The 16,123-nt window shown below is 41.4% G+C and overlaps 1 protein-coding gene across 1 annotated transcript in view; it reads left to right on the forward strand.

The window, feature by feature from the left end:
* Positions 1-1,630: 1,630 nt before the first annotated feature.
* Positions 1,631-16,123, forward strand: part of LOC142083207 (cytosolic phospholipase A2 epsilon-like) — a 33,513-nt gene continuing 19,020 nt past the window's right edge. Inside the window, exons 1-6 of the mRNA XM_075152445.1 lie at positions 1,631-1,657; positions 2,110-2,145; positions 8,101-8,173; positions 12,489-12,625; positions 13,338-13,469; positions 14,096-14,136. Coding sequence (XP_075008546.1) covers positions 1,631-1,657; positions 2,110-2,145; positions 8,101-8,173; positions 12,489-12,625; positions 13,338-13,469; positions 14,096-14,136 — 446 coding nt within the window. The remainder of the gene's footprint in view (positions 1,658-2,109; positions 2,146-8,100; positions 8,174-12,488; positions 12,626-13,337; positions 13,470-14,095; positions 14,137-16,123) is intronic.

Below are 16,123 nucleotides of genomic sequence, written 5' to 3' on the forward strand. Positions count from 1 at the left end.
ATATGAAATCCCCCATTAGTCATACATTTCTGTAGTCCTGATTATCAGAAGGTGACAAAGTGGTATATAAGGTAATTGTGGGATATTGGATGCATCTCATTTATGGGTCTTAAAAGTAAGACGTGGATAAGAGAATGTAATGTCAGGGAGTTTTGTATTGGCTGTGAAACAGCTGGGATGGTATAAATGCATATAAGTATATATATCTGCTGAGACAACTCGGGGAAGTTGAGCTGGATGATCTGCCCTCTTTCCTTTGATAGAGGATGTTTTACAGACATTTTTAATTAAAGCAGATTCCTACTTCAAATTTTAATACAGGAATTTTTCCAGGGAAACATTCTTCTTTCAAAAGCTTGAAAGACTAGTTTTGCAAGGGCACAAGTAAGTGATTCTGAGCTGTGACTGCTCCACCTAAATTTGTTCATAAGTATTTAACACAGATATAAAGTAATAGAGACAGAAGTTAAGGGAGATATTTTGTCTTTGGGGTAGAGATGCTCATGTCCATTGGAAATATCTTGGACGTTCTTTCAAGGAGCATTTCAGATGCTGCAGGTTCATATTTATGAGCCATTTCCCTTTGATTCCATATCAATTGAGAAGGCTGTGCAAGGTGTGACTATGGAGCGAGCAGTGGGCTATTAAATGCTTTAGATGGAAACCACCAGATAGTACCACTGCACAAGTTGGCTAAGACCTTCTTAATGGTCATCCCATGTGCATCACACAGACATCAACACAGAAGGAAGCGACGTGTGTGTAAAAAGAGGATTTTACTCTAGTGACGTTCCTTGGACAAGATCCCTTTGAAGTGAGCTGAGGATGGGTGAACTGCTGTGCTCCTGGGCCCACGCAGGAGAGCACAACCCTCTCTCTTGCCTCGCCCTTCCACCCCCAAGTTTCACCTACTGCTTATAGCTCCTCCCTTCCCTCTCATTCCATTTAAAATCAAACTGCAAGATTTCTGGACGTGGATTCGCTTTTTTTCTAGATACATGCTAAATATCCAGGCAAAGAATACTGAGCACATGGCAAGGTCACGTGTAGCACAGAGATTCCCAAATTAGCTTCAGGGGAGCATGGGTCCTGCAATCACTTAGTTGTGGCACTGCAGTGGGGTCACTCACCTTGCTGAACTGCGCGCTGCCTCTGGAAGACTGCTACAGGTATTTGAGTTCATGGTTTGGAAAGAAGCTGTTGAGATCTCTCTCCGCTACCCTGCAGTATGACGGTGGCAGTGTAGAGATACTCTGGGAGCTGTGATTTAATTAGTCGCAAGCGCTTTGCTTGGGCGTTAGAGTTGTTCCATAAATGCAAAACTTTTTATTAGCAGTAGTATTTTCAAGAAAGCAATCCCTGGGCAGAAAGGGGCTTCAGTGTTCCCCCCAAACATCACAGTAGGTAGAAAAGAAATCGCTCTTCATTCTGCTGACTCAGTTGGGGTGCTCTAATGGGCTGCAGGAAGCAGGGAGGGGACTGCCTAATGACTGGAAATAATAAAGGGGTGGGGCGGGAGAGCCTCGTCATAAAATCCCTATTCCTCCACCCCTAATCTGCATGAGGAGTTCCTGCCAGCTGTACGACTCGGTATCCTCTAACATTGGACTTACATGCAACTGGGACTGCAATGGGATCAAATTTAAGTTCAAATGAGGTAAGCAAAAGAAGCCGATAGTAAGCATAAAGTAGCTAAAATTGTCTGATATTCCGGTTAAGTTGATCACAGAGGAGAACAAGCTGTTTGAGGTGTACGGGCAAGCCACGGAAAGCAAGTATGCTGTTCCTCAGATCTCGTGGTTGCAAGGATGGTTTTTGTAGTCTAGCCTTTCACAGAACCTTGTGGCATGTCTGCATTTTCAAGCTATGTTTTAGGGCTAATAATGTTACTTATTGTGCTTCCTTAAAAAAAAGCTTCATGTCAAGGAAATGAGAAGCTGGCACAGAGTTGTGATGGGTTTGGTGGTCGGTAAAACACCTAATGAGTGTCGTTAATGAGCTAGCTCCAAGTATGGCTTTGAATGTGAGATGTTTTTAAATGTCAGCCTAAAATAAGAGTTTAACACGTAGCTTAGTTTTCTTAACTTTGCCTTGTGTTGTTTTTCCTAGACTTTTACGGGCACCTCAGCACCAGCGGTGAGAACGGTAGGTAGTAATTAGCTGGCCCTTCATTAAATGCTGTCCAGTGCTGAATGTAGATCACCAGAAAACATGTTAGGAATTTAATGGCTCGGGGGAAAACTGTACTGCAATATTTACTGAACACTGAAAAGCTGAGCTGCGACTTCAACTCTGTAGATGAAATATTGCCTTGGCTTTCGGTAAACTCCACATAGTCCGGCCTCTCTTGGTGTCTGATGCTTGTGATGCTGTGAGTAGGTGTTGCACTGTATCTGGGCTGGTTTGTACTTCGCCTCTATTAATTTTTTAATTCCTCCCATTTTTTGTGGTTTGATTTCTTTGGATGAAACACCCACTTGTCTCATACGTTATTCAGAGAAGACTCCGTTTAAATGGGTCTTTCAGTTGTTCTTAGTGCTCTGGTATTCCTTGTAGTCTTTCTTTGTGCTGTAATGACCTGCCATAGAGCTTGCAATTCTCTGTGTAACACCGTGTTTAAAAACACAGCGTCAGAACAGGTAAAACTGTGGAATAAATGTGTTGTGTTCAGCCTCCTGACAAGCCCAATCTCATCAGCCCGGTAGGAGTTGGGAGCACTGCCCAAACTTCTCTGAACGCAAAAAAAGAGCAACAAGGTGTTTTGTAAAGGCTGAACTGAGGATGAATTCTTTGCACAGGCAAGTGAAAACTCCCTGGGCAATTAGCAGACATTCATGTTAACAGGTATTAGCATAAAGGAAAATATATCAGATAAGCTGCTGTGAGCCAGCGAATGGGAACACCGGCGGTGGCAACAGGATGGGGCTGTCTTCAGACACTTGCAATGGGTTTGGGGCTGCCAGTATCAGCTGCCACTCTCTGGGGATCTGTAGTGGGGAGGATGGGCTCTTGCCCCTGCTTCAGTGATGTGGGGGTTTCCCAGCCTGGTTCGTTTTGGGCTTTGGGTCCACATGGGGGTGATACAGAGATTCTCCCAAATGATGGTAAATTTGATCTGCGTCATGAAGGTTTGCTGTTATTGATAGTATCTGATGCCTGACTGTGCCCGAAAGCCACTCGCCTTCTCTGTTCAAAGTGAAATGCTGTGGTAAAGCAAAGATTTTGCAGAGTTTCTTCCAAAAGTAGCTTTTAAAATGATGTTTAGGCCTCTCTATATAGTCTCGCAGCCCTAAGGAAGAGGATCATAAAAATTGTTACCTTTAGTCCTGTAAACTTAGCTGTGTTTAGAGGATCAAGCTGTGGGTTTTTTTTATCCTTACATTGTTTTTATCCTTTTACATTGTTAGTAGGTGTCTAGTTGTGAGACCTGTACAGTTCAGTGGCTTTAGATTGTGCCTCTTGTCTTTAGGGTATTTAGGGTGGCAGAGTGACCTGGATACAGTACACACAATTTAGAGTAACACCCAGAGCCCCTTCTTTCTGCCCTGACTTTTCGAGGCTCACAGAGGCAAAAATCAGGAAGGACCTGAGTTTTTTTTTTCTTTTGCCATGAAAGTTGGTATTTATGATGATAAATATATAAGCGTAGTATATCTGAGTTGTTTTTTGTTACTGTTAAGGAAACCGGCTTTCATTGTCAGAGTCAGTTTCAGGGCAACCCATGGGATATGGGATATGTGTGATTGAAACTTGAGTGGCCATTTAAACTGAAGGGAATATGTAAAATATTTGGTGAGAAAATGTTGGTAGTGCCCTTAAGCCGATAGGCAAAAAGGTAATACTTTTTAGATCACTCAAATTACTGTATCATATTAAAATAATATAGGCTAGTGTGGTCTTGAGAAAACGCCATGTTGAACTGTGGAAATGCTTGACTTGGTTTCTCTTCTAAGATTTGGATTTATTCTGACAAGCAAGTCCAGCTGCAGAGCTGCAAACAGGAAGAGAAGAAAAACCACATGAAAACAGCAGTCTGAAGCCACACAAGTTTTACATAGCTCTTGGAAAGAAACAGGCCTTGAGTCACTGTCGCTCCACTTGTTTTTATTCTGGAACAATCCCAGTGACTTCTAGTGACTTAGACCCAGCTAATGGGATATTTTAAAATGGATGAAATAAATACAAAACATGTAGTACAAGGAAAAGTGTTTCTTATGCATTTGGCGACCTTGCCTGAGGTGGTAGACATCGTGACGTAATGAAATCCTGCCTGCCCTTGAGGCTCCAAAACTCTTTGAAGTTAAAAGGTGCCACATACCTGACCCAGGTCAGAAGCAAGGCAATGATCTGTGTTTTAAAGTCCTGCCACTCTTTCTGAGCGTTTTCTTTGTTGGTCTTCATAGTTTTTAAAGTAGTGGTGAGATTTCTATTCCTTTTTGAAGAGAAAGCTAAGGGAAGAGTGCTCTGCTCCAAAGAGATCTGACATGCTGTTTTACTTTGATAATTGCCTTTTTTCTTGATGGAACTTGGGAATGTTGTATGTGTTTCACTCCTCAAGAAAAAAAATTCTATAAAAGACTTTTGTAGAAGTATAAGCTTGGAATTTTACTGAAACAGCAGTTTTAGAGCCCAGTGATGTAACTCTTACTCATATGGATGAACACTAGCATATGTGAACAGTCCCATTGACTTCCCTGGGACGAGATATGTAAGGATTGCACAACTGTGCCACAGGACTTAATTGAACTTTTATCTGACGTAGGATAGTGTGACCAAGTCCTGTGTTTGCAATCTCACGTATGTAAGTAGTTTCAACAGTGATTATTAAAATGCCTGGCTTGTGTTTCCGGTTTATGAGGTAACAATCATGTCTCAGACAAAATAAATACAGAAGCTGAAAGTCGAAGTGTGTGTAATAACTGACCTCGGAGGCTTCTGGCCTCAGAACTTACCCAGCCTGCGATATCGTCATCATCACATTAAAGGGAAAGATGTGGAAGTCATTACCTGTTACGAGCGGATTATCCAGTTTAAGATATGCCCCTCAGTAGTTTTTCTGTGTGACTTTGAGTAAGTTGCTGACGGATAAACTTGACAAAGCATTCAGGCACCTAAAAGTTAGGAGCTATAAGGTCTGACTTCCAAGGCACTAGTATGGGAATGAACTCTGCAACCCAGAGTGAAGCACTGAGGATTGATTCGGTATGTTTGGAGAGTTAGATACACCGGAATGGGAACTGTAACAGCTGAGCAGGGAACTGCATAAATAGGTACAGCCAGCTAACAGGGACAGCCGAGCACAGAAACACCCGTCTTTGATCCTACGTCTGTGTGCCGCTTAGGGCTGCAGGGAGATACCACTACCCACTTGAGATGCACCAGGTAGAGGTCGAGATAAGAACCGAGCAAAGTTTATTCCTTTAAAATCATGTCCAGCCTAGTGGTTATAGCACTTCCCTGGGATGGGGAACTTCTGCTCAAGTCCTTCCTGGGTAAAGATATGCTCCACCTCTTCTGCTGAAATAGCACTGCTGAGAACAAAAACATTTAGGTTTTATTGGGTGGGAAAGCAGGGACCAAGCATAAATGTAGCAAACATGTCAGTAGATTTGGCAAAGATAGACAAGCCTTGGCTGTTGATCCCTGTGCCTAGGAGTGCTTCTGTGTTTCACCTAGTTCTATTTAATGCATATAGAAAAGCAGTTCTGGCAGTTCAACTATGTAGTCTGGGCATGATGTCTTTTGGTTGCTTTTGATTGGAGACTGTAATTTTTTGGGTTTTTTTCCCCAAAAAAGAACTAGTTTTTTTCTTTCAAGGTGTGTCTGTCCAAGTTCTCCTTTGTGGCCATGTTTGGGATAACGGAGCAGGCAGAGGTGTGATATGCTCTTTGAGACAGCTGAAATGTCCCACAGCGGACAATTCAAGTGCTCGCAAACTGTGCACCATAAAACTGCACCCTGTGCTAGAGTCTGGACGGGTGAAGATAATGTAGAACAAATGTGCCCGTATCAGTGACTGCTCCGACCCTCCTGCTGCTATCTCACTGACCTTCAACTCTGCATCTTCAGGCCCCTTGCCGACCCAAAGGGAAGTGCAAGAGGATATGCTAGGAATTACCCAGGCTGTTTCTTGGAGGCTGTTCTTCATCTCTGCTGCATTTTCAGAGGTGCTGAGGTTTTTGTTGGTGAGGACAAGAACCTGCTTCATTACATTGTGCTAGTGTCCAATGTCACGTTATGGTCCCAGTTGCTTAACGCTTTGTCAAAGCATTGTGAAATACTTCAGGATAAGCCTTGTGCTACAGCCAGAAAGACAAATGGTCCGGCAAAATGTATAGCATGTATGAAGGGAATAGTAGCAAGGTACCTTTTATCAGTTAACATCAGTACATAATTTTTACTTTTGCTGCTTATGATTAATACAGGCACTTCAGATGCAAAGTAATAAAACCCATGTGTTTGTGTTAGGACACCGTATTAACTTTACTAGGCTATAGTATGTCTGTGAATGCAGGAGCAAAAGGGTTTATGGATAGAGTTAATATCTGTTCTTACAAACTGGTATAGATAGATTAGACAAGTGTGGCCAGCAGGAGCAGGGAGGTGATCGTGCCCCTGTACTCGGCACTGGTGAGGCCGCACCTCGAATACTGTGTTCAGTTTTGGGCCCCTCACTACAAGAAGGACGTTGAGGTGCTGGAGCGTGTCCAGAGAAGGGCAACGAAGCTGGTGAAGGGTCTGGAGCACAAGTCTTGTGAGGAGCGGCTGAGGGAACTGGGGTTGTTTAGTCTGGAGAAGAGGAGGCTCAGGGGAGACCTCATTGTGCTCTACAACTCCCTGAAAGGAGGTTGTAGCGAGGTGGGGGTTGGTCTCTTCTCCCAAGTAACTAGCGATAGGATGGGAGAAAACGGCTTCAAGTTGCGCCAAGGGAGGTTTAGATTGGACATTAGGAGAAATTTCTTTACTGAAAGAGTGGTCAGGCCTTGGAACAGGCTGCCCAGGGAAGTGATTGAGTCCCCGTCCCTGGAAGTATTTAAAAGATGTGTAGAGAAGGTGCTTAGGGACATGGTGTAGTGGGCATGGTAGTGTTGGGTTGACGGTTGGACTCGATGATCTTGGAGGTCTTTTCCAACCTTAATGATTCTATGATTCTATTTTAAGTTTTTAGGCACAAAACACCTGTTTCTGTTCTAAAACAGAATCACTAGACTTAAAGCTAAATACCAATTTTAAGCAAGTGTTGAGAGAAATGATACCTGTACATACATTGGTTTTAACAGGAAAGACAGTACCTATGAAAGAGAGATGTTAGTGTGTGAGAGGAGAGAAAGATGTTAAGCAGTTATCTCCAAGGTGGAATGGGGAGTTAATTTATAGCCTGAGGAATATGAAGACATGTTAGTATGAGCCATGGAAGTTATGAGGTATTACAGAATTTATATCTTTGAGCCCAAAGTGTCCAAGATCTAGTGGAGTAGTGAGTTAAGTCCCAAGATCATCTCTGGAAAGTTTTGTAGCTTTATGCTGGGGATCAGGGCTGAAGATCAGAGATGGATCAGTGTCTTCATGAGAAGTATTCTGTCACTGTCAGCTGCATTTCTGGCCTTTTAGGCTCTGCGTGGGAGCTTGTGCTGGTGCAGGAGCTTTTGCTGGTGCATGGTGGTCGCTTAGCTCTACTTGCACAGCTGCTGTGACAGAGTTCGGTGTCCCAGAGACAGTCCGTCTATTGCAGGCAGTGGTGTGTAAGTGGCGGGGACACCCACGCACGTGCTGTAGGGGTGTTTATTGTGATAATAATGGAGTGCAGTTAGAAGGAAGTGATCTTTATCAAATCAAACTCTCAGCACCTATTCTCAACTCATATGTGGTTTTGAAATCTGTTGCTTCTATTTCAGACCTGAAAAGGGTTCTGTGCCAAAAATTTGTGTAGTTTTTCCAACTGCTCCAGTTGGTTTGATAAATGATACTGGCTCAACCTTAAAAACCTTGGTTTATCTACATCCTTAGAGCTTTAGGGTTACAGTAGTCTGTGACTATAGACTATAACATTAATCTCAATGTTGTCTTTTTTCTTTTTTCTTTTTTTGAATTGTCATGCAGACACCAGTATCTCCTTTCAACTTGCTCACTGTAAAAATACTAAGGGTGAGGAATGTCCGGAAGGCAGACTTGCGTGAGTACTTCTACTACTGTTGGATGTTTCTTACAATTCTTTAAATTAAAGAATATATTTGGTCAATGTTATTGTTCTTAAATTGTGTAGGAATAAAAAGATATGTTGCTGGAAGTTTGCAAGAATTATTTTTATTGTGATACTGAAGCGTTGCTTTCTGCTCTTAAGTGTAAAGAGGCTAACTCAAGCAAGGGGATACATTTGATGTATGTATGATGTATGAGATGTATTTCTTATCCTTGTGACATCAGACTTACCTGCTGATCAGAGGGCTGCTCTTTAAATGATGAAAATTCTTGTACTTTTGAGTAAGAAACCTGAGTATTCCCTACAGAATTTCTGGATAGAAGAAAGGAGGGGGCTGGTGATGCAAATGTAAAATCAGCAGTAGTAGGAAAGCCTATGAAAATAACAGAACTACAAGCCCAAAACATTCTATTACTTCTGCAGAATCTATAAATAGCAAGAAGAGATGATAAAATCCAGTGTGTCTGGGAATTTATTTAACCTAGAGAAAGAAGCAATTTAAAAGTCAGAAAAAATTAAACAGAGCACTATTGGGAGAGTTTTAAAGGAGTTTAAGTGAGGGATAGTGAGGTGAAGTGAGAAAAGGCTATCTAGAATAGAGGCTACAAGAGAAAAATGTCATAGCCAGATCACAGAACAAGAGTTAATAGTGACAAGAGACCAAGACAGAAGAAATCTCTCCAGTAGGGAAGTCTGCTGAGTCTGGTGATATCCAACTGTGGAAGCCCTGTAATGATTCACCTTCTCTGCCTCTGCAGACTAGTGGGCATCAGCTCGTTGAACCAGTGTGGCACCAAATACGAAATGAAAATCCTCAGTGGAAGAATGAGACTTGCAATAGGTGGAAAGAACCGTTTGTTCACCGTCCAGATGTGACACTGACTCACCCAGGGGAGGGACTGGTTTAATTCTGAATTTTAAAATTTTCAATTCATTGAGGAGCTTCCTCACAGCTTCTGTTCCACCGATGTGGGTCCTCAATAGCCCACTCTTCTGGGTGCACTGGGGCTTGTTCAGGTGCCTTTCAAAATGCGGTTATGCCACTGAGTCACTTTCGTGGGGAAATTTGAATGGTGAAACGTCTGTGTAAAGAAGTTGGAAAGGCGTGAAAGAAAGAGGCAAAATAAAGACAAATAGAATAAGAAAATTCAAATTGAAAGACGACGAATAAATTGGAAAGATGTAAAACAAAGAGGAAAAGTCCACACTATGTTCACCAAAATCTTGCTGAACATCACTCAAAATTAAATTTCTTTTGGCACACTCAGAATTTTGTGCAGCACATCATAGTTTCTAAGGAAACCAGCTGCAAATTTTAGTTAATCTACTATGTAGTTTGAGATTTCAACTAATGTAATGGGTCAAAAGTAGAGGGAAAACTCTATCTTCTTATCTGAGGTTGGATTTGGTGGTTTCTGGCAGGAAGAACGTGGTTGGAACACGTGGCAGTTGTGCTTAACAACAGTATTTTTGAATGAATGATTGCTATCAGGGAACAAATCTCTGCTGCACTCACTTGTGGTATTCTGGGTCACTCCTGCATCTTCCGCAATGTAATACTACTGTGCTTATTTATCTTTTTCCTTTTATTTTTCAGCTTTAAACAATCTGCTATGATTTACTGAATGCTTTGTTTACTGTTTATGTCTTAATATTTTTTACTCTAGAAATAACAGATGATCAAACTACTTTGTGATATTTACTGTGTCATTTTGAAAAAGGGATTTGGTTCATTAGACAAAGTGAGAGCACCTTGTAAGATGTAAAGTTCTGGGTTTCTTAGAGATTAAAGACCTATTTTAATGTGCAGAAACACACACTTTGTGGGTTTATAGTTGTATGCACTGACTTTTTATTTAACAAAACCCAGATGTTCAAATGCCTAAGTGATGGTTTGCATCAACCAAATATGTGACCTGACCAGGCAGTCACTGCAATTGCATCTGCAAACCTGCATGCACAATTGCGCGCGCATTTGTGTACTCCAGCAGCTCGCCCGCTTATGTTTCAATTCATTGTGGCTGTCCTTCTCAGGAATGAATTGCTCACAGTTGCTCCTCACCACAGTGAATTGTACAGTCTTTCTTCATGAAGCCTGTTGGCATGTCTGCCACATCATATTGCCTTACTTCCTTGTGTTCTGGTCTCAAGAACAGACGAAAATCATAACTTTACCCCTTTGAGATGCCCCAAATGCAGACCTTGAGCTTCCCAAGGCTTTGTTTAAAGTGTTTCTGGCAGAGAGATTTGAAAACTCTTCAGCAAGAGTATTTTCTCAGCAGAAAATTTGTTTTCTGAGGAAACTCAAATTATTGTGGGAAAAAAAATTTTTCATTTTTTTTTGTCTGTAGTGAGAAGAATGTGTCAGAGAGGCTTTACCTTTTATGAAGCCATTAAAAAGGCATTTGAGAATCCAAATGTTCAGTTAGTTTTCCTCGAAACCTAGGTATTTTCAACTATGGGAAAGTATCCCTTTTCTATCTGTTTGTAATGGTAACAGTATGCTTCTTGTTACAATTCTGAGTTAGCATTTATTTCCTCCACTTTAGCTTTCCTGTTTTTCTCATTAGACCTTGGTGTTTCCCATTTCAATGATATTTTTTCATATTTTCTTGTTAGTGAAGTGTTTGTGCTTAATTTATTGAAGTGAATCCTTCTTCTTGGTCTTTGATTCTCACATTCCTATTTACCAATGGAAACTAAATATGCTTTAAAAGTCTTTCTCCCTACTGTTTTTCCAAAGTGAGAGAATTGTAATAGATTTAGGTATAGGCCTAGAAATCTAGACTGTGTTTTGGACCCTGACACTGACTGCATTATGGGATCTTGTCAAGTCATTCAAGATTTCTTAATGTACTTATTTGCTTAATCCTTACATTGCCACTGTGAAGTAATTCATCAGTGTGTCTCAAGCTCTTTGAAAATGGAAGCTCTAACATTAATCACCATTAACTATTTACACTTTCATCTGCCTGCACTTGTGCCTCTGCCGAATGTCTGATCAGTCATGCTCTTCTGAGAAGGTTACGGGAACTTTCTGGAAACACTTTTCTTCCCACAGTCATTATCAAGGTTTTGCTGATAGTGATAGCTTGGTTAACTACATGATAAAAGCACAACTTGGGAGAAATATGTTGATAGAAAAATCTAAATCTGTAGTTGTTACTGAAAGATAAAGAGGAAATACATGAAGAAAATTGTACTTAATATGATGTAATAACACTGTTACAGGTTTTGAGCATGATGCAGGGATTGACTATGGGTTGAATTATTTGACTACTTCTGACTCACAAGGTTGCTGTCAGAACCGGATGACTGGTTGAGCATTGCTGGTGTGAAATAGGGAGGATATGTATTGCATTATAGGTATGAGAGAAAGGCCATTGGTGCCTGTGTCAAGCTTCTGCAAGTCTCGCTCCCTGGCGGTTCTCCCTCCAAACATGGGGGGTCAGAATGTGGAAGGAGCTGATGTCTTTGGTGGCACTTATGGCTTCCTTCCCCAGACTTGAGTGATGGCAAGATTTTTCTAATCTGCAGATAGAGTGGTAGGAAGGAATAGGATGAATTGTAACTTAACCCTAGTGCTGAGACTGATTTTTTTTTTTTTTTTGTTTTGTTCCATAAGACTTGCTGAGAAAGACAACTTCTAAAAATTTAATCAAATATATGAATGACTATGAAGTTGGCACATTCTGATTTGTGATAAGGAAATAAAACTTTTCAGCTTTGATGGGGGAACACTTTACTTTTCGGCAAAAAAATCTTTTGCTCTTCATTTAAGCCAGCAATTTGATAAAGGCTTTCAACTAGTTAAGGTACCAAATCTGGGGAGGAAATGCTAGAAAACAGGTCTCTCTGCAGCCCAGATCGAAGGTTGTGAGGTGTGTTGCCTGAGCGGAGAGGAACCATCCTAGAGCTGATGTGAGTGCACGTGGCAGAGGGCATATGCCGGTAGATATTCTCATGTTTTGGCAACGTTACCCTGCCCCAGTCATTTGGATAGTCATGAATATAAAGCTAAATGCAGCGTGGATAGGTGTGCTTGTACTGCATGTGGAGTACAGTGCTATTTCAAATAAAACTTTATATTGGGAATGAGCATGGCAAGTGTGTGAGGATGTTTCTGTTTTCCTGTGAGTGCTTCATTGTATTATTTACTCCTCACCCTGTATATTTTAAGAAGAAATCCCCTACCGTGTTATCTTTGTCTTATTAGGGTTAAACGTGCACAGTGCAGTAATTCTTTCTCTGGATACGTTATCACTCTGCTCATCTTCTCGTTATGCAGTCACCCTTTCAGATTGTTACGTGACACTGTGGCTGCCTACTGCTTCAACCGAGAAGGTTCGGACCAGAACAATCAGGAACAGCAAAAACCCTGTCTGGAATGAAGCTTTCTGCTATAAGATCGACCGCCGAGTCAAGGTAGTGAAAATAAATGGATTTCACTCATTTGCTGTCTGCAGATGGTCAGTAGGTTATGCAAAACTACAATAAACCAATAAGTATATAGCTAGTTTCCAAACACTGGAGGTGTTAAAGATTCCCCAGAAAAAGCTCTGTTGCTTACATCCTCCTTGGTATTGTTCTGTTCCAGCTATTTGTTACTTACACATCTACTATACTGAAGCAGTGAGAAGCAATTAAATGCCCTGCAGAATATGGCCTTACTATCCTATTCCTGATCTTGACATATACAAGTGAAACCCAAGATAAAGATCACATAAAAATAACAGTAAGATCAGTTAGTTCTAGGTATGGTGGAAAGGAAATCCTGTAAACATCCTTTATGCACCCGTGCCTGTTTTATACACATAGAGCCAAAGGCCATAAAATAAATGTAGAAACATTTAATACAGTTATTTATCACAAATTCATGAATGTTCTGCATGACCTGCCTGTCTTGTTTCATTTCCCCAGGCGGACAAGCCTGCTTCTTTTGTGTATGTACAGTTATCAGTAATGTGAAGTCTAATACTCCCAAATCTTTCCCTTTTCTGTTTCTCTTTCTTCTTTTTCCTCCTTCCTCTAAAACTGGAGGGGGGGAGGGAGGAAAACCTGGTCTTGAGATTTTCCTGCCTTATGGACCTCTTAGATATAGAAATAACTCCATGATATTCTTAACCTCTTTTTGCAGAATGTGCTGGAGCTAAAGGTCTGTGATGAAGACACGATCACCAGGGATGACGAACTCTGCACAGTTCTCTTTGACATAGATAAACTCACTGTAGGACGTACTGTTCGAGTGAAGTTTCAGCTGAATCCTCAGGTGAGCAATGGAATTGGCGAGAACAAAAGCAAATTCTTTCCTTCCATCTAAATATATCCTTTTACAGTGTTTCATTATAGGAAAAATCTATTTAAACTGTATTTTGCTGCTATTGTAAGAAAGACTTAAAATCCCTGTATGAGTGCTCCGTGCTACTTTTTGTTAAGAACAAATCTCTATGCTAAAAATGTAGGATGGAACCAGGTAAAACTAATTACCCGATGCCTTAATTCTGAATATTTCTGGCAAGTTTGTTGGTTCTTGGTATGAGTTCTGAATTTTCAGCCACTTTAAATTGTAATAATATTAAAGCAGCTGATTCTTTTTGTTTTGGGAATTAAAATCTGAAAAATGGCTGTTTTAGCAGAATATTAGTCTCTACTTCTGCATGCACATATGGCATTTAGATTTCAAAAAACTAGTTTTAGCAACTGTTTTTTCAGTATCTTAAAATTCAGTATCTTCAGTTGGCACAATGGGGTTTTTTTCTGCAAACTATTCTTATGTTCTGGGAATTTTCTTAAGTGCTATTCTAAATATATATTTTACAAATTATACGTAACTGGTATGATGAAAGCTAGGAAGAAAAATAAGTAAACATACCTTTCTTTTTCCTCTCTCCTCAGACACGTGAGGAGCTGGAGGTGGAGTTCACATTGCAGAACACGTGAGTAGAGTCCTAATCCTATATAAACTGTTGTATTCAGTATAAAAATAGCCTGGAAAGCTGGTTCATATGTGACAGTGCTTCTTAAACCTACAGTCTCTGAAAGCAATACCTAGATGTTTTCATTCAAGTCTAGTAAATTGGAATTTCAGAATACATATTTTTAGATTTTAAATATCCAAAAATGTCATTTTTGCCCTGTTTGACTGCTGCCTCCGGGGCACCAACTTCCTCCTGTTCTCTTTGTCATTGGATCAATACACGAGGAACAATAAGGACAACTACAATATTGAGGAAGTTTTGACCCTTAGAAGAAGGAGTGCCAAGTCTAAATGTCTTATGTTGCCCCTTCTTGGGGAATCTGGCTTTTCAAATCCAAGCATTATAAAATGTTCTCCTGTAAGTTGATCTGTTTAGCTCTTCTGGCTACATGTGGGGAGCTGTGGTAGACTTGGGTATCAGTTCCAGCAGGGAGAGGAACTAAATGTTCTGCATAAAGAAAGGAGCAAAGATCACTGTGGGAGGCTGAGGACTGAGGAACCAGGAGAACTGGAGGAGCAGCACTAGCTTCACTTGGTAGGCTTGGAAGCTGTTGGTGGAGTTTGACTGTTTAGGGGACGTGTTTGCTTCAGGTAATTCATGCTGTGGAGAAGTCGGGGAGCCTGTTGCTCTAACGGGAGAGGGATGCAGGATCACGGCTATTCTCGTCTGTCTCCACAATATGCTTTATGACTCCGAGGAAGTTACTTGAAAGGATTTCTGTTACCAATTTGATCCATGTTATTGGACTGAAAGTGTTGTTAAAACAACCTTAGAGAAGGGGTGGTACTGCTGGGACCTTCTCAAGGCATTCGGGGCACTTCAGGAGGCCTAGCAGGATAGCATGTTGGTGGAGAGTTTGAATAACGTGTTTATTCCTGATGGAAGGGAAAGTGGGACTTGCTGGAGAAAGGGCAGTAGCTCAGTGTTATGAATGGAGAAGGAAAGATCTCCCAGTGTTCACAAGCAAAAAAGCCATCAGAGTTAAAGCAGTCCCAGAATCTCCTATTACAACTCGTGGAAACTCATCAGGGTGGCTTGTTTGTTTTTTACTGTGCACCAAAACTGGCAGAAGGCCCAGCGACAGGAAGACAAATGGTGCCTATCACAGCTTAGGACTGTCACAAAATCAGTAACAGCATTGGGGAAGGAGCTCCAGTAGATGTCCCAAATGGCCTGAATACAATCTTCCTTCCTCTGCAAGTTAGAGGATGGCTTCTGGAGTTGGTACGTAGAATCATACCCTAGATAATCCTCTCTTGTGATGAGGGAGATCCAGGCAGGTTGTCTGGCTTGCATGTTGTGCACAAGTGGGTTTGCATGTGGGGATGGAGGCTGGAATTTGTCTCTGAGCATGTGCGCACCGGCTCTGTGTCAAACTCTTCTCTCGGACCTTGCAGCCAGTTGTCTTCTCCTGGAGACGCATTCAATACATAAAGTCAGAAATTTAGTAATTTCTGCAGGTGCTGTCTGAGTAGGAATCCTACTGGTTGGGAAAAGATAGTTGGGACTGTACAAATAAAAAGGAACCCGAGCAGTGCCAAGGAAGAGGTTTTAAAAAGAATCAAGAGTCGTGGCTCAGTTGCTACAGCAAGAACACATCTGATCCACCGTTTTCACTCAGAGTGCGGCACCTGGGTGACAACGTAATAGTTGTGGCCTGAAGAACTCCACGCGCAAAGGGAAGAAATTGCTGCATCGTAAGTCAGTCAGGGAGGGAATGTCCCTGTGACGTCCCAGCAGGCCTGAGAAAAGGGAAGACACTTCTCTGGGAAAATGGATTTCTTGTCGGAAGGCAGATAAACATTTCCCCTACTATCCCTCACGTGCATTTCTTGCATATGCGTGGTGGTCAATACTGTTCTGCCCATCAGTCGAGCCTGGAATAAAGGTGTAAGCACATCCGAATTGATTAAATATCGTGATCTTGGTAGGATATTGAGAGGGT

Source organism: Calonectris borealis, chromosome 5 (genome assembly GCF_964195595.1).
Source record: "Calonectris borealis chromosome 5, bCalBor7.hap1.2, whole genome shotgun sequence".
NCBI lineage: Eukaryota > Metazoa > Chordata > Aves > Procellariiformes > Procellariidae > Calonectris > Calonectris borealis.